Source organism: Aptenodytes patagonicus, chromosome Z (assembly GCF_965638725.1).
Source record: "Aptenodytes patagonicus chromosome Z, bAptPat1.pri.cur, whole genome shotgun sequence".
Lineage (NCBI taxonomy): Eukaryota > Metazoa > Chordata > Aves > Sphenisciformes > Spheniscidae > Aptenodytes > Aptenodytes patagonicus.
In genome coordinates this window covers 40,353,459-40,379,322 of record NC_134982.1, presented here as the reverse complement: position 1 = coordinate 40,379,322, position 25,864 = coordinate 40,353,459, and the positions used below count along the sequence as shown (strand labels likewise).

Sequence of the window (25,864 nt, the reverse complement as noted above, 5' to 3'; positions counted from 1 at the left end):
TATGCTGATATATCTCCTGGAGCGCCTGGTTCTTCTCTCTTACTGAGACAAGGTCAAAGCCATAATCAAGATATAACATTTTTCCTATTTACATTGATTGGTTCTATTTTTTATATGTTCAATTGGTTTATCTGCTTAAGAATGATGCCAGGTAACTCTTACTTATTATGGTGAAAAATAATTTTCCTTTCTTATTTTTTCTTTTTTGTTTTCCCTTTATTCTTTCTTCCTTCAAGGCAACTTTGTAGTCTTTTCTCCAAGAGATCAGCAGCTTTGGATTCACCTAATTGGAAATTCATTTCACTGCCAGATCCCCTGACCATGAACTAGCTTAGTATTAGGTCCTATGTGCTTTGCTATAAGCTTTGCAATATACTTAATTTGAAAAGCTAAATTTGAAGGTTTTAAAGCTTAATCTTTATTTTTAACAAAAAAAAAAATATTCTCACCTTTATTCATACAGGACATATATACACTGGAATCAAAATTGTTTGAGAAAGAACAGACTCCATATGTGGTCAAAACTCTAGTAGGCCAAAGTGGACATGTTTCTGCACATATTAAATTTAAGCTGTTGAGCTGTACTGTGAAATTTACCTACCATCTATTTCTCCAGCATAGACCTCACCAAACATCATCCAGTAAGGTTGAAATACAATATCTCGTGCCAGAGTCCAAGAAGGAGGCTCCTCTGGTGAAAGGATTGCCTTTCGTGACACTCCAAAACTCAACAGGACTATGGCCATCATGACCACAATATAGAACATGTTTGCTGTCTGGAAGACATGTTTGCATGAAAGAATTAGCCCTGTTAATTATATGTAAAGGAGACATACATTTTAGAGATGAGTATCAATCACTGCTTTTACAAATCAGAATATAAAAACAGGGCTAATAATCTAATATGCCGGAGGAAATAAAAATATCTTAGTTTTATGACCTGGACTACCCAAGTATTTTATAGAAGTTAAAGTCGTCCTGGACCAAAAAGGCCACAAGTCCTACTTGCCTCTCAAGTCCCTCTTAAGATCTTAAGCAAGATTTGAAAAATGCAGAGACCTTATGATGGTGCTTTTCCTCAGTGGCATTTCTTCCAAACTGAGAGCAAGGAATAGCAGTGAAAATGATTCTGCCTTCTAACACTGAATCAGAATTACTATGCAAGACAGAATATAAAAGTATTAATAAGATAGTTCCCAATAACCAAGGGAAATTACAGTGGGAATCTGCAGATGTCCCTCAAGACTAGGCAGCAGTTCAGCAGCAGTTCTTATACCAAAAGAGAAAAAAAATTAACTTTGATCTTAGAGAAATTTTGCCTGCTAAAATGGGATATAATTATTTGCATCAAAATGTAAAATAATAATGAGACAGTTTCCAAGAGCTAGGGGAATTATCTATAGTAGTGAGCCCAACTGCAAGAGACAGTGATTTTTCTTTCTCCTATTATCAAGCTGGATCAGAAACTCAACTCAAATGCAACCCTTCTCTAAGGAACGAAGCAAAAATAGCTTTTGTGAATAAATTCAAATAATGAATAAATGAGAGAGAGAGGAAATCTGATTATGTCAGTCAACTCACAAACAGAAAAAGAAAAGCGGTATTTTCAGGTAATACATTCACTATGAATTGTTAGATGACCTCTCCTTTGACCATCATTCTTTTCTGTCACTTCTGACCTTTACACATTCCTCAATAGATGCCTTAACTACAAAAACATTGTTCCAAAGCATAATACTTACCATCTTCCCAATCATTGTCAGGTATGGGCCAGCATGCTGATTTACAGCAAAAAGATCAAGGAGCCGAGCATACCAAAATATTATATCCAAGCAGTAAAGTAGCCTCCCTGCAGTTTGAACAGGGGGGTCGGACCAGCGCAAGCCAAAACCAATCATGAACAGGATGATTGCTATAGAATCAGTAAAATTCCAGTATTCATAAATCCACACCTTCACTTTTTGGCGGAATTTTCCAGGTTCTGAGATAAATACCTGAGTAGAATGTGAGGGAAAAAAAAACAAAGAAACTCCATTAAAGTCACAGATATATTCTTTAACCTTTTCTGTCTGAACTGTTTCATGATATTTGGGAATGTATCATTTTTTTTCTTTTTGCAGGCCTGTGTACTGCATATTGCCATTCACCATTAATTAAGGTTTGTACTTAATCTATAGTGTCATATTGCTCAAGTATGCCACACCAAATAGGATAGCTCTTCCTACGGAAAAATGGATTCTGAGCCTGAACCCATTCACTAAAGAGCACGTTCCTCAGCAGAAAAGAGCAGCCAGTATAGAACTGTTATGCATACCTATCATTATAAATTAACGAGCATTTTCTAGAGGAATGGTCATGACCCGCAACAGCCCTTTCAAAAGCCCCTAAGTCATGCAAAGTACCAACCTAACCTTGCTGATGGGAAAATAACTAATAATGCCTTTTATTTCAGACTGAAAATATAAAGAAAGATCCTTGTATTCCACCAAGGACATGCTAAAAAAAGGAGTGCTGGCAACTAGCAAGGTAAAGAATGAAACATTCACTCCTTGAACTGTGAGGTGCCCCAAAGGGATTTTAAGCTTCACTGAGCAAATGTGTGAAGTGGAATCTTTGGGAGGCCATAAATAAAACCTTTGCACGTTGACCAAGTGAGGCCAATTATGCAGTGCTATGTAAGATCATACTGATAAGTACCAAGCAAAGGAGAGATTTTGAAATGTTACACCCTGATCCTGCAAGAATTTACGCATATGAACACATTAATGTAAACAAGTGATCCTACTAAATTCAGCTGGACTAACTCACATGAGGAACTAGTTGCAGGATCAGGGCCTAAGGCTTTAACAATTAGTTGATACAATCTAGAGAAATAGAGGTTTGCAGTTATATATAACAAGGCCCTCAGCAGTTAATTAGCTGCACGTGTAAGACACAGTGTCCTACAAAGTCTTTGCCAGCAGACCAGAACTAGTACATGGACAAAGAAAATCAAGTAGAAGACATGAATTTCAAAGTCTCCAATGAATGTTAATGCTAGAAAGAAGAGCTGATGTTTCCACTGTCCCACCATCAACACAATGCAACAGCACAACAGTGATTTCCAAAGTGCTTGCTATTTCACAAATTTTTTCTCAATTAGACAATCCTTGCATAGATTTTTCTTAATTTTATCTCATGCAGCCACAGAACTTTTATGTTTATCCAAGCTTCAATATATTCCCAGCATTTCTGCTGCCCCTTGAAATCCTTCACCTCTCGTACTGATGTCGCAGTCTTCTGAGTGATCTGTTGGAACAGCATCCTTCACACAGAAGTGTGACTGCTTTTTTGCAGTTTTATTCCTCTAAAAGTACAGCATTTCAAATGTCATATACAAGACAATTCACACTACTGTTGTTTACTACGTGCCGACTCTACAGTGAAGATATGTCCGATCAGATGCAATAATTTGGGAAATACATAGCTGCATTTATCCCCAACCTCAGGTTTGGAGTGCAAGTTGTGTTCAGAAGCTCAGATCTAATCAACTGCCAATAATTGTGATTAATTTTCATTGGAATATCATTTTTCCATGCTCAATGAGTCCAGCATTAAAAGTTGATCAGTTGGTCAGTTAGACTTGATGGAAAGCCATAGATCATCCTACGCATAAAACCTATTAATCAACAACAACGTCCACACTCTAAGTAAATATCTAAAGACAAATTCCAGATTCGTTATAAGAAATCTAATGGTCCACTCAAAAAAATTAAGAAACAGGTGCCTACATCGGGGCTCCAAATCGCAATTCAGCACAATCACTCTCGAGCAACCTGCACATTACCACTGACTTTACACAGAAAAATAGAGATTTAAGGACAAACTTTAAGATGCATTTTCAAAGCCCAAGTACTGGTCTTCAAATAAAAAGACTTCTCAGAAATAAATGCCCTGTATAATTCTTTCCTCTGCTAAACTCTCTACAAAAAGAATGCAGGATTTGGCATTCTTCAGTTTATGGTATTCTCTGGTTTATAATATATCCACTATAGATGAGAAGTGCAAATGGAAAATCTTACCTCCCTGACTTTTTCAATAGCAGTGCTGAAAATATAAATGATAACAAGCCACTCTTGCACACTTGGTCTTGGTTCCATCTTCACCAACACAGTGTAAGTGAAGAGCATGAGGAATGCCATGTACGCCATCTACAAAACAGATGGTATATAATCCATATGCACAAAAATCTCTAACAAATTTCTGCGAACATATTAACAGGTGATTAGCCTGACTATATGTATTCAAACTACTGGGGCACTGTCAGATTTTTGAGGCCAAAAGCTTTCCTCCAGTTCTCCGAAGTATTTTTTATGGGAATATCCTTAAACATCATTTGGAAATCGGTGCTTTAGTGCTGAAAAAATGGGAGCAGAAGACGAACTATTGCAGCACATGTTCACCTAGGCCCCAAACCCATATATGAGACAGACTATTTTATCTGCACACTGTTACTGGAATGTAAAAGTAGTGCTATGTTTTTATCCTAACCTTCTGTAGGAGCAGGTAACCATTCTCAAAGCTATGTGAATCACTGCTGGTTAATCAGTGCCTTCCAAAACACAGGAAGAACATTATCAAGTGGAAAGCACATATTTTAACACACTATAAACATATCTGAGATAATAGATTAACAACCTATAAAGCAGTTAACGACACCCTGTTAAAGGACTAACAGTTTATGTACATGGTGGTCTGACCCAACAGGCAGCCTGATCTTAAATATCCTAAACTCTACTGACACAGGGTTAGTTACTAAAATTGATTTAATAAATGCGTATTTCTCTATAGCAAATTATCTCCTACAGATTAATATTCACTCCTTCAGAAACAGTTCCTAAAGAAAGGGACACGAATATCTGTGAGCTATTTAAGGTATTTAAGGCCAGCTTCAAAGCTATCTCTACATGTGCAATTAACTACTGTAAAAAGCTGTGCTCAGGTTTTTCTTTAGTTCCTTATAATTTTTTTTCTGTTTTTTTTTTTTTAATGCAGCTGCATGATTTTAGCAGAAAAACTTTTCACTTAATTGTGAGAGAAATATTCCAATGTCTTCCCATCCACCCCCACCACTAAGTGGCTGCAAATCCATGCTAGGCGATGTAAAAGCAGCAAGTGGTACTTGAAGGATCGGATCAAAGGAGGATTTTGGCAATCCGAGTTCTAGCATGATGACCAACCGTGTGAAACCAGAACTTGACAATTGGTGCGTTGTAGAACTCATAGATTTTTCTAGTGCCAGGCAGGTTTCCTTGTCCACCGTCTACTTGGCTCTCATCAGACTTCTGAGCAACCTTCTCCACATCATAATCTTTCTTTAAAAGGAAACAGCATTTTAAAAGTAAGAAACCATGGTCTATGATTGCAAAGTTGTGTCATGTTAGAGGGAAGACAGGCACAGATGTTTAAGCTTTGTTCTGAATATACAAACCATTACTGTACCTTCATTTTGTCTGGTTACAATCATCTCATTTGCAATAATTAACATGCACACTTTTCCACTATAAATACTCATTTAGAGTTTGCTCTTATGACTACAGGCAGTGGACTGGGCATCAGCAGACCTGAATCCACTCCTGTTTCTGCCACACATTTCTTTTAAGTCTTTAAGCAAAGTCACTTAACCACTCTGTGTCCCACTTTCCCCATCTGTGAAATACAGATAAATAACAACTCCCAGTATGACATAACTGTGTTAGCTAGAACTCCAATGACAACTGTGGCACATTCTGAAATAAGGGAATGAGCATCACATTTGTGCTCATGTATACAGTTGCACAGAAAATGTCAGCACAGTGAAATTCTAAATACAGAATTTAATTGCTGTTTTTGATGTATTGTATGCCTGATTAGAAGATGAGGATGAAATAAGCACTCTCTTATAAAGATCTACCTACAAAAAATACAGATAACTTCTTTATTATCTTCAGTAAATTAAAAACAAAAAACCAAAAAAGTAAACACACTTGATTCTGTATCCAGAGTTTGACACTTGCCCGAGTACCCCTCTGAAAGTAGAAATATCTGATTGCCGCTGAAGCCTAAGAAGAGCTGCATACACACAGCAGTGGGCAACTGACAAAACCAGAAGGTGCTGAAAGGAGTTTTCAGAGATGAAGGAGAGAGGCCTGGGGGAACTATAAATAGCTAATAGCTGGGCCAAACTACTTGCTAAGTTTTGTTTCAATGCTGGCCAATTGCTTTGGCTAATATCAATGCTAACACTCACTGCTACTAGGCATCTGCAGTATAGCACTTTTTATGTGACATATTTATCCCTACTACACAACATTTCCTTGGGTTATCAGGGGAAAACTGATTTTTTTTCATCACATTAGACTCAGAAAAGTGCTAAACCAGAGAATTTGGTATACAGAATCATCCCAATGCATTAACATCAGAACCTCCAAGATGAAGGAGAGAATTTGTCCCCTGAAAGAGTGCAACTTCTAGCTGCAGCAAGTCACTGGAATTTATGACTGTGTGAAAGATGCTCTATATGGCACATGTACACTGTTGAAATGTTCTGTGTGTTTTTCTATAATATTTCATACCAGAGTATTTAAGAAAAAGCAGTAGCTTGGCCTGTTGTTTTAAACAACACTCTATATTAGATAAAATCAGAAGTTAAGCCTATTGCTAGCATAGGAAGGAAGCAGCCCTGTCTGAGGCATGTCAGAAAAGTGCTTACGCACATTGCTGTGTTGCCTTCTACCAGACTGCAGGGGTGGTCCTGCTGCAAATAATTACAATTGTCCTGTCCTTTGTACCATAGCTGTTACCTAAGCCCATAAAAAGCATTTTTGAACTGACTATATTAGACAGCACTGCAGGAGATAATGGCTTTGAGCATTTTTCTGCATCAGAGAGAGAAAACACAAGTGTGGCATTGACAGGCCTACCACGCTGCTGCAACAGCCCTCAACAACAATCCGCTCTCTTTTATTTTACACAAATTGAAAGTTAACTGTGAAGGTCCCAAGCAATCTACAATGCTTATCTGCTGTAAGATAAACAGAGCAGAGCAAAAAAGATTGCCTGAGAGCTCTCACTTGACAATCCTGTTGTCATTGCTTAGCACCTCACCAGTATTTACCATTTTGGATGGAAATTCTCCGTGTCTACCTCAGACTGAAAACTTTGGAAATTTTCAGTTCAAGGAACGCTTTGTGGAGAATGAGAAAAAGAAAGGACAGGCAATTCTGCCTAGCAGAAGTCTGGGGAAATTCAGATCTTAAAAGGCAAAGACTTCACCTATGCTAGAGACTCTCCACAGACAGGCCTAAGAAGGACTTTTTGCAACCACAGGTCCCTGCAGAGTGTTTCAGGACTCAGTTCAGGTGACTAAACCAAAAGCACAGTGCTTCTCTTGTGCTTTAAATGGCATCTCTACTAGGCTCAAGCGATGCAGAAGTAGAGAAACCCTGTTTTTCAATGAGGGGGGCAGGAGCTAGACCTCTGGAAGGGCTATGATGTAATTCAGGAAACAAAATCTCAAGGAGAGACTAAAAGCAAATGGCTATGGAGAGGGGGAGAGGCTGCGGCTGAGATGCAGGGCAGAGGCTGCTGGCCAGGCAGGGCAGGAGGAAGGAGTGAGTTGGAAAGGACGGGACCTGGACTGCCTCAGTTCTGCTGTTTCCCTGCTTTGGACAGCTCAACTGGGCAACTTGAATTGAGTTTTATGGATGTGATTTTGTGTATTATATGACACCATTCTTAGAATATTTGGTATACAAGATTACACAGGTATTTATCTGCAGATTGAATAGACTTTGTGCCCTAAAATACCTGTGTAACTGACAGATAATTATAATCTCATTATACTTCTGTGAGGTTGGGAAGGATTTTCTCATTATGACCAGTACAGAAGTGACACCCAGGACAGATGAAGTGACTTGTCCAAGGTCACTTCAGTCTGTAACCAAACCAGGGATCAAACCCGTACTTCTTGAGAACTGAACCCCAACACTTCCAGCTGACCACCTTCTCACTCCTCAGGATTATACTGTGATAAACAGACAGACCCTAACACACAAATGACTGAGCATCACAAACTAACCAGAGACAAGGCATCTTTAGAGCTGGCTGGGCTCTGATCCCCATGATACCATGTGAACTGGTGGAAGTCTTGAGACTGAGGCACATGAGACATTTCTGCCTTGCTTTTAAACTCCAGCATCAAGATGGTGGGAGGCAGGAGAATACTCATAATGACCTAAAAGAGAGACACAAGATTCAGGAAATTAATTCAGCAGTGATAGCATAGACCTGAGGTCATAGTCAGCCATGCATGGTGCCAGCACAAACCCAGTGCAATTCCACTGGCCAGGGAGGGAGCCACTGGTGCGGGGAATCTCTGTATCACATTCCTACAGTCTCTGAAGAAGTGTGTTGCTCTTGACTGTTTTGTGGCTTTAAAGAGTGTAATGGTATCTGGGGACACTTTAGATACTGCTCCCTATGTCCGGAGGGCATTCCTCCCATCAGCAGCTCTGCTGGAGAACTAGCAATGTGGGGCAGTGAGAGCAGGTGGGGAGAGACTGAAGGGTGCTAAGAGAATGGGAACAGCAAAAAAAACCTCACAAAACACATTCTCCTGATGTCAACCCACAGCGGCTTTTGCAAAGAAGTAAAACAGAAGCAAGTACTGTCTTCCCTCCCCGCCTTTCTTTCTCTCCCAGACATGCACATTCCAATCCATGCTTAAGCATATCTGCCTGAAGCTGCATTAGACACATTCATAACCACAAAGACATGTATAAAGCATCTGAACAGCATCTAAATGCTCAGAAAAAGTTAAGAGTGATGTTACCTTAAACCAGGAGTTCTTCCGCATCTTCAGGCGGCCCATCCACATATCGGTCAGCAGCATCTGTGTGCAAGTATGGGATACGAAAGGCCGCAGCCCCACAGACACTGCTAGTTTTAAGCAAGTTGAGTTGCTCCAGTTTTTCAGTTCATAGGTCAGCAACTTCATGGCCATCTGCTCATTTTGTTTGAATGCTTTCTCCAGGACATCTAAGGCAAGCTGCCCAAATTCCCTAGACCAGAAAGGAATTAACAGTTAATATAACAGGGATCAGTCAAAACTCAGAATCACTGCTGCAAAGAGGTTGGTTTGAAAACTCCATTAACTAAAGTTCAGCTAACAATCTCAGTAAGTATGCCTTCTCCCATTTTTCCTGTTGCTTTATCAATATATCTAGTGAAAAATAATTTGAGGAGTAAATCTAACTATTTAGTCCTAATCACAAGTTTTAGGATCATCCTGTTTTCTATTTTTTTATTTGTTGTGTTCTTAATCTCACTCAGCAATCAAAATGGACCCTACGAAGTCCTGTGTATTTCTTTCAACAACAGACTCATCACCACTGTGGGCAAGCACTGCAGGCAGTTGCAAAAGCCTCTTCTTTTACACTGGCTCTTAAACATCTCTGTAGGGAAGCCTCCTCAAGGAAGATACACCTTCCTTTAAATTAAGCTTTGGAGCTGCATGCAAAACAAGACAGTACATCTTACTGTACTCTGAATCTGAGGCGTGATGTCTACAAGGCATACAACATGTCATTAACAAGAAAAACTACCAGAAAATACTAACATGAAACTACAAACTTGAAGAAAATTCTTGGTCCACTTCATTTTTATTCACTCAGTTATTTCAGCGTACATTTTTCTTTAGGTCTTACACAGAGCAGGATTTAAACACTGATTTTAGTTTGCTCATTACCACATGTTACAGATTTGAAAAGTCCAACACATATGTGCCATATGGCTTTTTAACAAGTTGAACCAGAAGGGAAGCTGTAAGGGAAATTTCAGTCTTCCACTTGACCATTTAGTAGACAGTGAGCCATGCATTACTCACCTATATTTTAATTTTCAAATATGCAACTAGATAACATGCTAATAGCTTTCCTTTAACTCTCAACTAGACTGCACACCAATACATAACTCCATTATATAATATGAAAAGTGGGCAGCTGAAAGTATTTCTTTTACACTCCGTAGTCCATAGCACCACTAACCTTACAAACTCTTAGTGGATTAGGAAAATATCTAACCATTCTTTAGTGCAGAACTTTATTAACTGAAGTAAAGGGAGAACTCATACTTTGAGTATGTCTTGAGTTCTTCTGAAGTGTCATCCACCATGTTGCTCTGTTTAGCTTCATGTGCCATCGCCCTGTAGAGTTTACAAGCCACAACGGCTTTGACCATAGCTTCCTCTCCGTGCTGCCAGAAGAACATTGCCATCTTCTGCCTTTTCATTAATACGGCCCAAACCAGGAGGTCATTATAGGGGTAGATAAAGCCAGATGACTCATAGTTCTCTGCAAAGTTTATATCCTCCTTTGATTTCTTCTTACACTTATGGAAAGCAGTGGATCTTTCCTATAAATTTGTTTTTAAAAAAAAAAAAAACCTCAGTGAACAGTTGCGGTTCAGATTCATGTAACTAAAACTGCATGCAAATCTGAATTGCAAGTAGCAAACTATCTGATTGTTATATACATTTAAGTCATAAACCACAGCTAGGATCACATTCAGATTACCAATGCTAAGAAGCTGGTAACATTAGTGGAGGAAAAACACTCCTTGCTCTGTACCCATGCCATTTATAGCCTCCCCTTCCATAGTGTTGGGCAGTCTCCAAACCCTGTGATACCAAGATCCTATTTTCACTCTTTTCTTGTTCTTGTGTCATGACAGGAGAAAAAGCAACCAGTAGACTGAAACATACACTATGGACTTGTGATACTTAAAGATGATTTTTACTGTCTGCTACACTTGTAATGTAAACTTGCTATACATTCGTGTCTGGACATTTCTCCATTAAAGGCAAAGAAAAAGTCTTGCTGGTATAAGTGAGGTTGTCTCAGTGCTATAATGGGTTCATTTTGGTTCAGACTAATTCCAATAAAGCCATTTAAATTCAGTCTATGTTTTGTCTATCAGATATATGTATGTGGCGATCTTTGCTTTTTTATCATTCTTTCTTTGAAAGAAAATAGTCTGTCATCATTTTCCAGATATCACAACTGTATCTCTTCTTAGCAGGCTTACTGTAGCTACTTTAATAAGCAATCATGAGAAAACATCAGGAAAGTCAGAGAATTCCCACTGTTGCTTCCACATAAGAAGAGTTTTTACCCATGCTTGATGTTCAGAAATTTGGTGATACTACATTTCAGTGAACGAAAGCCCTTAGCAACAAATGGGTGAAAGTTAAAAAGTATCACAGGAGGTGTTTGAGCTTGATTTCAACATTAAAATTGCAAGACCTGTACTTCATGAACAGTGAGCAGTAAAACGTTGCTTCCACTGGAATTTAGGTAGAATTATGATAACTAACAGCCTGACCAACATACATCTAAAATCTCTCAATAAAATGATTAGCAGCCTAATATGTCCTAAGCAAAGTCTAGAATAAGCAATTATATTACCTTGTATTTGTAAGGCTGTGCTGTTCTGAAGAACTGAGAATGCAAAGTACTTTCAGCAGACCCCATTCTGCTACCTGTCTGATTACTCTGATGAAGGGAATGAGACAGGCTCTGAGAAAAGCTGGAGAGCACTCTCTAGATCCAAAGGCATATCGTAAAACACAAGGAGAGAAATGCAAATTAGAGATGAAGTTTGCCTGTACGTACCTCTGATTGCAATGGTGCCTGTAGAAACTGATGTTATTCAAAGACTAGTGAGTCTGCAATCACTATAACTATTACTGGACCTTATACCATCAAGGAAAAAATAGCCTGTTTCACATCTAATTTAAAAAAAAAAAATATTTTTCTGAATCTCTAAATTCAAAATACTCATTTCCCCAATAGCATCCACCAAATACAACAACAGGGCTTGCACCAGATTGGAATCACCCAACCTGGAAGCTCTTCCAAGCAACTACCATTATAAAAAGTGCCATAAGCCCTTTAAAAGACAAAAGTTCTATGAACTTTTTGCTGACTATTTCCTCTGAAGAATGGCATGTCTAGCACCCCCGGGCATTTTGTTCAGTGCTGACTGCGAGGGAAGAATGTTACCAGCTGAATCACTAACACTCTTCCCTGCAGTTCCTAGTTATATGATCACGTAGTTTCACTCATCCCTGTTAAGGTCATATTTCATGAGGATACAGTGAAGAGTGTTACAACTGATCAAATCTCTCTTTTTAAGCATTGTATTAAGCCAGTGACACACAGAAAGCTCTGTCTCTGTGTTTCTACTCACTCCAAGTAACAGTTTTCATTATTTCTTCTCATTTTCCCTGATCACCCTGAGGTTCTTCTATTAGTCATGAAGGCAGTACATGGGGATGAGAGGTTTTTGTTGTTTGCTTTTTAACATATGGAAGTACTTTAATCAAAGTCCAGCTCTACTCCGAAAACTGGGGAGAATTCTTATGCGGTAAATCTGCTCCTCCTGTCATGTTGGGAATGATATTCGGCTAATTCATTGAGAAGTTTAGGCTGTTTTCAAGTTACTGGTTTTGGAAAGTCAATGGGGAAAATGAAAGTGCTAGTATGTTCACACACTGTTGTTCTGAGGCAGTTTGTTTGTTTGTAGAGGTGATGCTACCGATATGCAGACATGGCACAATGCTATGCCGTACAGTGAAACACCTTAAGCATCTAGAAGGTGCAGAACGGCACGCATGTACCGAGCACAACCCTCTGCCTGCACAAAGCCACTGCACCATGGGTGCAGCCTAGCACATCCAGCGTAAGACTTCCCCTGTGATGACCAGTGCATCACAGAAAAAGCTCCGCCAGGCAAACACAGCTCATTGGCCTGCGCAGGAAGATGCACCACTAGCACTGAGCTGCTTCTAGAAGGTGAGACATTTGCTCAAAACTTGGGTCAGGGATCTCCATGTTGTTCTTCACTGTGCCATGCCGACATGCTCTAAGTCTAGTTCAATGCCTGTTGAATTCAGTATTTCTGTGATGTGGTTCAAGTTGCAAGAGCAGAAACATGCAACTGCTTCACAGAAGGGAAAATGGTGGTTGGTACAGTCTTGTCGATCTTTATTGATGGATGACAGACAAAGAATACATCCCAGCTACCAGACACAAAGGTAAATTTACTGAACTAATAGTTAATTTAACAATCACCGGTAGTCTTGGGGGACAGGGAGTAGTTTGGGGAGGGATTTGTCTGTTTTATCTATAAGCTCTCCGGAGTTGGCAAAGAGATTCATAAAACAGACAAGCATGGCATACATTTAACTGATCCTCTTCAGACAAACCACAGTGACAACCTGAGCTATTTTCAGGTGTCACATTTTGGCTTTTCTTGGTGACCAGTGGTAGCCACTTCACAGAACTTACCTTGTGTTTTCTGTAGAGATCATTGTAGAGAATTCGGAAGTGCTTCCTTGTGTAGCTGCTCCGATAAGCTCCACCAAGGAGGTACTCTATCACCAGCCCAATATCAATCAGTGATATCTTGTAATCCAAGGAAATGGTATTCTGAAACACCAAATGTCACAAGCATTTAATGATGTTATTATATGCAACATTCAACCATGTCAGAGCCCTACTACTATGAGACGAGTCTGGAAGAAAGTACAACTGAGAGCTCCTGCATCTGTCAGGAAAGTGTACACATTCATTAGGCATTTGAAACTCCCCTAGAGGGACAACACAAGTACATCCACATTTTCAGCCTGAGAAGTGTGACGTCTACAGTCCACTGCACCCAAATCACATATAGATGTATATTGCAATGTTCACAAGACCGGCTGCATTCAACAGTGAGGGTAATGGTTCTTCAGGTTAATCACCAACAGCCAGAGAGACTGATGAAAATCTTCTTCTCATAACAAGAGAAAACTAGCATGGTATGATTTGCTCACTAAACTAGTTCATGAATTAAATATAAAGAAGCGGATGAAGCACGTATTTAACGTTGTAGAGCAATTCCTATTGTACAGTAATCTCTTGTAGAGGCTCAAGACTGTCATGACCACAGGACAGCAGCTGCACATGCATTAGCTGTACCTTCTGAGTCTCTCACCACTTCTGTTTAAAGCACCACTGCTTCCCAGTTTACCTCCGCTGTCCTTCCAAGACACAAGGTTTGTGACAAATTCTCTGAAGAACAGATTATCTTCCATGCAGATTTTAAAGATTATTGGTAAAACCTTAAACCACAACTCTTGGAAGTGAAAAATGGGCCTGTACATAGATGGGATCAGAGGCGTTATGTATTCCTAGCTGTGTATGCCTTTCAGACTGTGAAAAGTCATTTTCTCCATTAGACTGAGGTTTTTTTCAATAGACTTCAGTGGCAAGAGTCAGTACAGGCAGCTAAGGCCACCCAGTCCTGGGGAACAGAAGGCACAAACATGCTGAGCACTCTGGGACAAAAGCATGTCTCACAGGATAGAGCTTGCAAGCTCTGTCATTGAGAGTTAGGCAAGTATTTCTGACTACCTATACTTGTAGGTACTTCTCTGCACTAAAAAGCATATTTTATGCTATCAGGACAGACTGCAATGTATCTCCATTCAAATGTAGCAGCAGCAAAGCTGGTCACACTAATGGAGAAAATACTCCGAAATCCATGGTCACATCACTCTGGTGACTGTCCTAGCTACTGTGTTACCATATTTAATAAGACAGCAACTACACAACCCATTCACAAAGCACTTACGCATATTTACAGAAGCTCAGGTGAAAAAGACTTTTCAGCGTTTAGACATGTTTGCAGGTCCCAAGTGAGTTTATCTTACCCAACAGCATAGAAAGTTTTGAAATTGTGCACCCGTTTTCTACCTACATTCCACTATTCCATTTCAAGTGCCAAAAGCTTCCCTTTTGATCACACCCGGAGTATTCCCAGAGTGTCCTGAGATGTAACCAGGCCATGGGTTTTAGGAGAGGGGTCATATCAAGGAGCAAATCACTTCAGTATCAGTGAGAAAGACAAATTTCTCAGCCTGGAGAAGTTCAATGTATTTTCAACAATACAATTCAACAAATTTTCAACTGCTATCTTCCAGATCTATCACATAAATTAGACCTCAAATATGTCCATCTGTATGGGAAAACACAGAAAATAGCTTGCTATGGAGACCAGAATACCCTACACCTATCTATAGAACCATCAATGGGATTGACATGAAAGTCACCCACAATAAGAAAATTATACCAGAAATCCCAGTACTTGAGACCACAGAACTCTGCAAACAGTCAGACTTACCATTTTATTTTATCTTAGCATTCATACCCTGGAAAGAATTAGGCAATTAATCTAGTTTTGGATCTAGGCATCTCCTGCAGTGGAGACTAGATGCAGAAAGAACAGCTCATCCCTTCCCAGCTAAGCAGCGCTGTGAGGTACAATAGATAACAGAAACACAAAATAAATTAACTGTGTAGCTAAATAATAAGGCTGCCACTAAACTACTAACGGAGCCTGTGCTCCATGCAGCAGTCATCCACTGCCACCTTCTGTTCTCCTAGGCAATGCAGCACATTAAAATAATATTATGTCTTGTCACAGTATCTTCTTGTTACTGCTCAACAAGGAAAGGCTTTTTTAGCTTTGGGGAAAAAAAGAAAACCTTAAAGCAATGAGCATAATTACTGCACTAATTCACTAAGTCTTTTGTACAATCACGTCATAACGTCACTTTAGTAACTTGAGAACGACAGTCTGATCTACACGAACTGCTTGGCTTTGAAATTAAGGTACAGGACCTTTGGGAGCATTCAGCAGTAGTGTGCTAGTTAATTGCTTAGGGGGATCAGTGGGATTAAGATAAAACCATTTAATAGATATAGAAGAATAGTAATGAACCCATCACTTCTATTCCTAAAATTCCCCTGTATTACCTAATAGCAGTGTGCCAGTGGACACTGAAGTTCTAAGCTACCATTTTTGCTCCCCAGCCTTTCCTACGTCTATTACCTGTTTCACATCTCGAACTAGGTGATGCAAAAGTAGATTTGATGGTCCTTGTTTCTGTGGTGTGAAAAGAAAAGACAGTAAACAAACATGTCACTCTACATTAGAAAATCAATACAGTAAAAGAAAGTAGCTAAAAGATCTTCTGGATAAGCTACTGCAATTCAAACTCTCCCCACTCAAACTCTCCCCACAAATCTCTTCAAAAACATTTCAACACCAATCTGCAACACCTCTACTATCTTACATCTTGACATATTCTAGAAAGAAGTTGGTATCACTTTGGCTAAACAACATATCATTTTCAGCAAGATAAGAATGTATCACATACCAGATTAAAATCAGAAGGTATTTCTCATGAGCTTCAGGTGAGTACTCCGCCTGGTTCATATCAATGAATTGAAAATAAAAGGCTGGGATACCAATCCAAAAATCCAACATTACAATCAAAAATTATCAAAACCTGTTAATTTTCATTTTTTTCAAAAATCCTTCATAAAAACGTGGCCTAATTATCAAATCTCTTAAGCAAAACAGTACTCTTTCTAGGTATTCTTATCTAAGGTTGTACACTGGGATTTCAAATACTCACTGTGTTGTAGAGTTCTTCCAAACGAGATATGGTAAGAAAACGGTGCATGTTCACTCCATGCTCTATTAAGAGCTTCACAAAATCCACACGGTCCATCACTAAAGCATCCAGCATTGCCTGTTCCAAGGCACCAACCTCCAGAAGGACAGAGATGAAGGAAAAGCTTAGAAAATTATCATCTTCTTTTGGAAATAAATAAAACATTCCTGAACTGCTAGGGTTCTCTTTGTCGCAATGATTTGTCTTTATGTATATTCAAAGTGCACAGTACAAAAGAAAAATATGCTGGAGGAAGCATCTGCGTAAAAAATCCAACAGAGAGGGGGAGTAAAACTGAGTCTCCATAAACCAAACATCTGTAGAGACTTCTACAAATCTAACTTTACAACCAGACTCTGATAATACCTTCCCTACTCTTTAATTCACTTCAGAAGCTAATGTATGATAATGCAGGGGGCAGAGGGAAGCCTTTCTTTTATGACATATGACAAAAGCCATTTCAAGGTACTGTATTTCAAGATCTCTCTATAGAACTTGAAGTTCTTTAAAGCAGACTTTTTTTCAAATATGGGAGAGAATCTGCATTAGGATAAACTCTCTCAAAGACACCATGAAGCAGAGCTCTACCTACAACAGTGTCCAAACAGTGAAAGCACTCTACTCATGGCACTTGCACAGAGCTCAGCAGGATTTCTACATGCAAAATAGCAAAGGAGTTAGACATATGAGGTTCATATAAATCCATATAAAGAATTTCTACAGAACACGAATGCACAGAAAATGCAGTGGGGTGAGCAGAATGAGGCTGCTGGCACACAAATGGGGCAGGTGCTAGTCCTAGCTTGGCACGTGAAGTTAGTCCTTTCCATGTACATATTTAAGTTTGGCGGAAGTGATATTAAAAGATGACCAATAAATGTTACAGAATTGTCACATATGAAAAGAAATCTTGTGCACTGTTCCTGAACTATTGGTGTTTCTTCCAGAAATATCTCAAAGTGACATTCTTGTATTACATTTCCTCGAGCAGCCATTCCTTGCACTGGCAGTGTGTCTAAAGAGGTTTAGACAGCCGTCTGGTAACTACCAGAACGACATTCTTTGTTGTAAAGTCCATTTGCGACTGAGTTGACATTTAAGCAGAAACATGGCTACAGCTGGTTACAATCTTTACCTTCTGAACTTTTAGGACCAGAGGTCTGAAAAGAAATGGCCACAATCTGTGCATAATTGTGCATGTTTCCTTAAAACACTTAAATAGACAGAAGAATACTAAGACTGCATGGACAATCACCTAAAAATTGCTGCTTAAATATCTAATTCAAAATCTGAACACACAACCACAATAACCATGCACAAACTGTAGACCCCGACAATTGCAGGTCTCGCAGACCCTAACAGTTGGAGGGGTACTCCTCTTTAATTAGGAAAGCAACTAAGTCAAAAGCAAATTTTAGAACTGTGCTTGTGCATTTTCTTTTTTTTTCTTTTTTTTCTTCTTCTTTACAATGCATGAAGAAATTATTGTTATTTAAGATTTTTTTCCTGCTTAGTCAAAAGAAAAACTTTCAGGAATATATGTCATTCTAATTTTTGCTTGGCGAAGCAGCAAGAGATGTAAGGCTTGTTTATTATGAGCTCTTTACATCTTACTTGAAGGGGAGAACATACTCATTATCTGCCAATGACTTTTCATTCAAAACGGTGCTGAACAATTGCACTGAAATAGATACAAACAGGTACATAGATCTTTTTCAAACCTATCAGAAGCAGAGGAGCGGGAGTAGGGGGACTGCCAGTGAATCTGTAAGGCCAGAGGATGATCAAGGTATAAAAGAAACATGCAAGGAGATAAGGCTATTGCAGAAATGGTAAACTAATTCATTGCCTCACTGCTCACTACAGAACATGTTAGGAAAGGTCCTACATCAAAGCTGTTCTTTATGGCAGACAAATCTGAGGAACTGTGTCAAATTGAAGTGTCAGTAGAAAAGATTATAGAAGTCATCCGTAAAGTGGTAGCAAATTGTCAGGACCAGGTGGTATTCACCTAAAAGTTCCCAGGGAACTGAAGTATAGCTGAAATCAGCCCACCTAACAGCAGAATGGAAGACAGTAGAAAGTATGCCAATTGTTAAAAAAGACAAAGGAATGTACAAGTTGTCAAAGTATGGCATATCAGTACAGTTAGAACTTTGTAAGGACAAATATAATGAAACTACAATAAGGAACAGCAATAATAGCAACATGGGTAAATACAGTAGAGTAAGAGGAAGCAAGGCAATTATTTTGTAGAATGAAATCAGAACTCTACCAGAATTTTGGCAGGGACAATGAGGATAAGACTGTTCGATTGATACAGTATGTTTGTATCCCCACAAAAGCTTTTGAGGATGGCTTTCTTGAAGGACTTCTAAACAAATTAAGCGGTCACAAGGCAAAAGGTCCTCCAATTGTTTAATAACTGATCAAACGGTAAGGAAAAAGATTATGAATAGTGGTGGGAGACGAAGAAAATCCCACACATTGAATACTGACTTGACAATACTTGCTGATGATACAAAAACAGTCATCATCATAAAACTGATTGGGAAGAAGTGCAGAAAAATGTCATAATATGGGCTAACCAGCCAAAAAAGAAGGTGAAATTCAATATTGGTAAATGTGAAATAATGTGCATTTGGGAAACAACCCTACCTGCACATCAGTCTTGAAGTTAACTCAGAAAAAATGTTAGTGGACATATCTTCTGAAAGCATGAATGTAAGTTGGCTATAAGTTGGAAACAAGTGGAAAAGGCATACAGACTACTAGGATTTACACTTAGATGAATACAGAATAATGTATAAAATATTAGTATTTCACTACATCTCTCAATGGAGAGCCCCATATCTTGAATATTGGTTACAGTGCTGGTCTGCCTATCCCACAAGATGACTTTAAGACCTGAAAAAAGTACACGGAAGAGCAGAAAAGATTGTCAGAAATATGAAAAAACTGAACAAATAAGTCACCTTAGGAAAGCCAGAAGTGAAGGGGGGGTACTATGCAACAGTTCTCTAAAATCTTCTCTGTCAAAGCAGTGGGGACTAGAAACATGTTATTCGTTATTTCCCATACACATCGAAACAAAGAATCATTGAGGTTGGAAAAGACCTTTAAGATCGAGTCTAACCGTTAACCTAACACTACCAAGTCTACCACTAAACCATGTCCCTAAGTGCCACATCTATACGTCTTTTAAATACCTCCAGGGATGGTCACTCAACCACTTCTCTGGGCAGACTGTTTCAGTGCTTGACAACCCTTTTGGTGAAGAAATTTTTCCTAATACCCAGTCTAAACCTCTCCTGGCACAACTTGAGGCCATTTCCTCTCGTCCTATCGCTTGCTACTTGGGAAAAGAGAGTGACACCCACCTCGCTACAACCTCCTTTCAGGTAGTTGTAGAGAGCAATAAGGTCTCCCCTCAGCCTCCTTTTCACCAAGGAACAGAAGGCATCAAATGAAAACAGCAGGTAGCAAACAGCCACCAAAATTTAACATTCTCAATTTAAGTTCTCTTTATTTAGTAAAGCCTTTGACTCCGTTTCCCACAGCATTCTCCTGAAGAAACTGTCTGCTCATGGCTTGGATGGGTGTACCCTTCGCCGAGTAAAAAACTGATTGGAAGGTCAGGCCCAAAGAGAGTTGTGGGGAATGGAGTTAAATCCAGTTGGCGGCCAGTCACAAGTGGTGTTCCCCAGGGCTCAGTACTGGAGCCAGTTCTGTTTAATACCTTTATCAATGATCTGGATGAGGGGACCGAGTGCACCCTCAGTAAGTTTGCAGACGACACCAAGCTGGGCGGGAGTGTTGATCTGCTCGAGGGTAGGAAGGCTCTGCAGAGGGATCTGGACAGGCTGGATCGAAGGGCCAAGGCCAATTGTATGAGGTTCAGCAAGGCCAAGTGCCGGGTCCTGCACTTCAGCCACAACAACCCCATGCAGCGCTACAGGCTTGGGGAAGAGTGGCTGGAAAGCTGCCTGGAGGAAAAGGACCTGGGGGTGCTGGTCGACAGCCGGCTGAACATGAGCCGGCAGTGTGCCCAGGCGGCCAAGAAGGCCAATGGCATCCTGGCCTGTATCAGAACTAGTGTGGCCAGCAGGAGTAGGGAAGTGATCGTGCCCCTGTACTCGGCCCTGGTGAGGCCGCACCTCGAATACTGTGTTCAGTTTTGGGCCCCTCACTACAAGAAAGACATTGAGGTGCTGAAGCGTGTACAAAGAAGAGCAATGAAGCTGCTGAAGGGTCTAGAGAACAAGTCCTGTGAGGAGCGGCTGAGGGAACTGGGGTTGTTTAGCCTGGAGAAAAGGAGGCTGAGGGGAGACTTTATTGCTCTCTACAACTACCTGAAAGGAGGTTGTGGCGAGGTGGGTGTTGCTCTATTCTCCCAGGTAACAAGTGACAGGACGAGAGGAAATGGCCTCAAGTTGTGCCAGGAGAGGTTTAGATTGGATATTAGGAAAAATTTCTTCACCAAAAGGGTTGTCAAGCATTGGAACAGGCTGCCCAGAGAAGTGGTTGAGTGACCATCCCTGGAGGTATTTAAAAGACGTGTAGATGTGGCACTTAGGGACATGGTTTAGTGGTAGACTTGGTAGTGTTAGGTTAATGGTTAGACTCGATGATCTTAAAGGTCTTTTCCAACCTCAATGATTTTATGATTCTAATCTACAGTTCTATGATTCTATTATTATATCATTTATACTAATTCACCAGTCAAAGCAAGTTTCACCTGCCACACTTTTCATATAAATACAAAGGAATGATGCAGACTCACAGGCCTTGCCAACATATATCTTCAATGATAAAAATGGCAAAAGCATAATGCTTCTCTCTTACTCTAATAGTATACAGTTTCAAGCAGTAAGATAGATGGTGTCCCCCTTTCTTTAATATCTTAGAGAGACGTGCTTCAATAAAGCTTATCAACAGTTCACAGCAGAGTTGCTGAAGGCAAAAAACTAAATAAACACAAATAAAAAAATGTACATGCTATAAAACAATGAAAGACATTGGGAAAAATACGTTTTCTTCATAGAGTCAAAACATAGGAGGGTATTGTAAAAAAAAATCATGAAGGCAAAAATATGCACACGTCATTGTGTGTACACAAATCTTTTCCAGATTCCATAAAAACAAAAGTCTGTTGGACAGAAACACTGTTAAAGCTATGCAGTCTTATTCAGTTCACAGAGTGAATGATGCTCTCTTAGCAGGGAGCTATTCAACATTTTGTTCTAACTTTATTATTCCAGGCTTGGCACATCCCTTATTATTCACACACCATTCAAATCCTGAAAATGAAACCAGTAACTTCCTTCTTTGCCTTTCAGCGGGCACTTGACACCATTTATTTTTACCAGGTTTTGTGCAAGAACATGACATGATCATCTCCACTTCACAGATAGTGAACTGAGCCCAAAGAGGTAACAACAAAAAAAAATCCTTTAATTCATGGATGCCCAATTGTAGACATCTCGGGCATAGCCCTCCATGTATTCAGCCTTATACACCACAAGAAAATATGGACTGTGATCAATAAATTCAGCTCCCTTGTGGTGTCAAACAACCAGCTACAGTCACTCAGAAAAAATATACCCACTGTCAATTTTCCAAAATTTACATTGTAATGAAGAAAAGGCACTCAGGACTGGAAAAATCAACCTTGTAATTCTTGGAAGGGAAAACTTAAAAAGTACTTCTGGGAGCATGAGATATAATTTCTTGAAGAAAATATTTACTCTTACAACAAATGGGGATAGCACATGTTGAAGCACATACAGTTTTATATTTATCATCTATAAAAATTGTATTAAGTACATAAAAACTCACTTAGGGAGGGTTATACTTAAATACCAGATTACATGTGAAAACTTGAAAACCACAATTTATAGGACTGCTTCAATTGCTACTGTATGTTCTTTCACGCACATATAGTTAATGTAGGTCTAAATCTTGGCTTGCCTTGATTGCAGCTATTTCTAAGAAACAATATATGAAATAATGCCATGATGCCATGTTACCATAGATAATTTTACCTTTTTTTAACCTGGTAGCACCGTAAAGGACCATGATTTTTGTATTTCTGTCTAGAGCTAGGAAAAGAGAGGCAACATTCCTTTGGAGTTTACTCCTTTGGAGAAAAGAGTACTCTGGGCTACAATGAAATATCCTTGGACCACCAATGATTGTCAACACAGGCTTGAGGAATACATATCCAGAAGGACCACTGAAACTATTTGGAAAAGCTAGCAGTGAAAACTACAGGAATTTTAGATATCAACTCTTCTCTGGGGAAATAAATGTGTTTGATTTTTCACCTGATGCACTCTGCAGTTGAATACTTCACAATTTTTAGAATAATGCCTCTCCAAAATCAGAGATGATTACTCCAGAAGACTGACTCCAAGCATCAAACTATTCCTTAATTAAAGCCTGACAAATGCAAATCATGGAAAATTAGTCATCATAATAAAGTGTAAAGTCATTGTGAAAATTAAAAGACAATAGTACCTTCCAGTGTTGTCCATAAACCAGTATGTGTTTCTTGGCAATATCCAGCCGGTTCCAGGCCAATGCCAAATCTAGCTGATCTGAAGCAGACATATTTGTACCTAGGAAACAAGCAAAGGACCTAGCAGTTTTCACACATTGATATTACTCCTTTGCTTTGAAAAGGTAAGTCAATTGGACTGTATGGCAGATGAAAAGAGGTAATATTTTTAGATAGGTACCTTTCAAGAGAGCAGTCAGAATTGCCAAATCAATGTCCTGCTGATCTTCTGACTCCGCATCAAATACGGTTATCTGTTAGAATTGCAGAAGTATACTATTTGAGGTGAGGCAGAGAAGTCTGTAGTTATTTCTTCTTGGTAAGGGCTGTGGTAGATTAAATCATACACATTTCAACACAAACAATGGCAAAGGCCCAGACATGACTTTCCTTTGTTTCAGACAGAAAATGTACCATTTTGCTTTTTAATGCAATGGCATCCCAGGCAAACTGGCATCAACCTACTGCGTAATAACATGAGTCTATTTCCTTTTGATTAGCCTTTAAAGTTGAAAAACGTAAAAATGAAACATCGTTGATACCTACTCAGTTTTCAACTAGAAAACAGACACTCAAAGTAAAACAAAAAATAATAAAAACATATTGGGTAGTTTCCATTTTAGTGATCATTGCTACAATTGTCATTACTCTCATAAAAAATACTTGGTATTCTATCGTATTTGAAAAGTTGTTGCAGACTGGTGAAGTTCCCAGTGACTGGAAAAGGGGAAATATAACCCCCATTTTTAAAAAGGCTAAAAAGGAAGAGCTGGAGAACTACAGGCCAGTCAGTCTCACCTCTGTGCCCGGCAAGATCATGGAGCAGATCCTCCTGGAAACTATGCTAAGGCACATGGAAAACAGCGAGATGACTGGTGACAGCCAGCATGGCTTCACTAAGGGCAAATCGTGCCTGACAAATTTGGTGGCCTTCTACGATAGGGTTACAGAATTGGTACACAAGGAAAGAGCAACTGACATCATCTACCTGGACTTGTGCAAAGCATTTGACACTGTCCCGCACAACATCCTTGTCTCTAAAATGGATACACATGGATTTGATGGGTGAACCACTTGGTGGATAAGGAATTGGCTGGATGGTCGCACTGAAAGAGTTGTGGTCAATGGCTCAATGTCCGGATGGTGACAAATGGTATTCCTCAGGGGTCCATATTGGGACCAGGATTATTTAACATCTTTGTCAGGGACATGGACAGTGGGCTTGAGTGCACCTTCAGCAAGTTTGCGGATGACACCAAGCTCAGTGGTGTGGTTGATACTCTTGAGGGAAGGGTTGCCATCTGGTGGGACCTTGACAGCCTTGAGAAGTGGGCTCATGTGAACCACATGAAGATCAACAAGACCAAGAGTAAGGTCCTGCACCTGGGTTGGGGCAATCCCAAACAGGGATACAGGCTGGGTGATGAGTGGATTGAAAGCAGCCCTGAGGAGAAGGACTTGGGGGTACTGGTGGATGAAAAACTGGACATTAAGCTGGCAACGTGCGCTCACAGCCCCGAAAGCCAACCATATCCTGGGCTGCCTCAAAAGAAGCGTGGCCAGCAGGTCAAAGGAGGTGATTCTCCCCCTCTACTCCACTCTTGTGAGACCCCGCCTGGAGTACTGTGTTCAGTTCTGGGGCCCCCAGCATAAGGAAGACATGGATCTGTTGGAGCGGGTCCAGAGGAGGGCCATGAAGATGATCAGGGGGCTGGAGCACCTTCCGTATGAGGACAGGCTGAGAGAGTTGAGGTTGTTTAGCCTGGAGAAGAGAAGGCTCCAGAGAGACCTTATTGCAGCCTTCCAGTACTTAAAAGGGGACTAGAGGAAAGATGGGAAGGTACTCTTTATCAGGGAGCGTAGTGATAGGACGAGGGGTAATGGTTTTAAACTGAAAGAGGGTAGATTTAGATTAGATATGAGGAAGAAATTCTTTACTGTGAGTTTGGTGAGGCACTGGAACAGGTTGCCTAGAGAAGTTGTGGATGCCCCATCATTGGAAATGTTCAAGGCCAGGTTGGATGGAGCTTTGAGCAACCTGATCAAGTGGAAAGTATCCTGGCCCGTGGCAGGGGGGTTGGAACTAGGTGATCTTTAAGTTCCCTTCCAACCCAAACCATTCTATGATTCCATGATTCTACTCGCAAATGAGCACCTGAGTTGCTAAACGTGCCAGCACATTTCAAAAGTACATTTCAATACTCAGAGACAAGTTCCAGCACAATTCTGTTATGAGCAGAAGAATGGATGGAAACATTTCTAAATTACAAATAAGACACTACTAGAGAAGAAAAAAAGTAGGAATTACTTGATCTTTCCTGCAAAAACAAATATGTCTGGCCTTTTACTAAAATCAGAAAGGCTGTCATTTCGTAAGCAACCACTGAGACTTGAGAAGTTAACTAAACAGGCTCTGTGGAGCTACCCAATATATAAATTAGCACAGACACCTTTGTGTTATCTTTGTATTAGAGGTAATACCATTGCTCCTACAACTGCTGTGCCCACGCCAACCCACCACAGAAAGAGCAAAAAGGATAACAGCAAATGAAGACATCCTAAACTCAGAGCTTGAACCCCACTCACGGACTCTCTGTGCTCCATGCATTCCATTAAAATGTGAAATAGATGACTGGACTGTTTCTGTCCCAAGCTAAATGTGTTTTGAATCATCACTAAGACCTCCTCCTTCACTTGAGGGCGCAGCTCCCTGAAAAACAGAT

At 39.9% G+C, this 25,864-nt stretch overlaps 1 protein-coding gene across 4 annotated transcripts in view; it reads right to left on the bottom strand.

Annotated features, from left to right (window-relative positions):
* The window catches only part of TRPM6 (transient receptor potential cation channel subfamily M member 6), a 96,949-nt gene that overhangs the window by 34,575 nt on the left and 36,510 nt on the right, over positions 1–25,864 (bottom strand). For 3 of the 4 annotated variants that reach the window (XM_076363118.1, XM_076363116.1, XM_076363115.1), the window contains 14 exons: positions 25,728–25,851; positions 23,323–23,395; positions 23,102–23,202; positions 16,544–16,678; positions 15,955–16,008; positions 13,368–13,508; positions 11,484–11,618; positions 10,151–10,431; positions 8,852–9,080; positions 8,099–8,254; positions 5,220–5,354; positions 4,062–4,190; positions 1,743–1,994; positions 602–776 (listed from right to left, as the gene is read on the bottom strand). In XM_076363118.1, coding sequence (XP_076219233.1) covers positions 602–776; positions 1,743–1,994; positions 4,062–4,190; positions 5,220–5,354; positions 8,099–8,254; positions 8,852–9,080; positions 10,151–10,431; positions 11,484–11,618; positions 13,368–13,508; positions 15,955–16,008; positions 16,544–16,678; positions 23,102–23,202; positions 23,323–23,395; positions 25,728–25,851 — 2,120 coding nt within the window. The remainder of the gene's footprint in view (positions 1–601; positions 777–1,742; positions 1,995–4,061; positions 4,191–5,219; positions 5,355–8,098; positions 8,255–8,851; positions 9,081–10,150; positions 10,432–11,483; positions 11,619–13,367; positions 13,509–15,954; positions 16,009–16,543; positions 16,679–23,101; positions 23,203–23,322; positions 23,396–25,727; positions 25,852–25,864) is intronic. The other variant, XM_076363117.1, reaches the window with a different exon arrangement.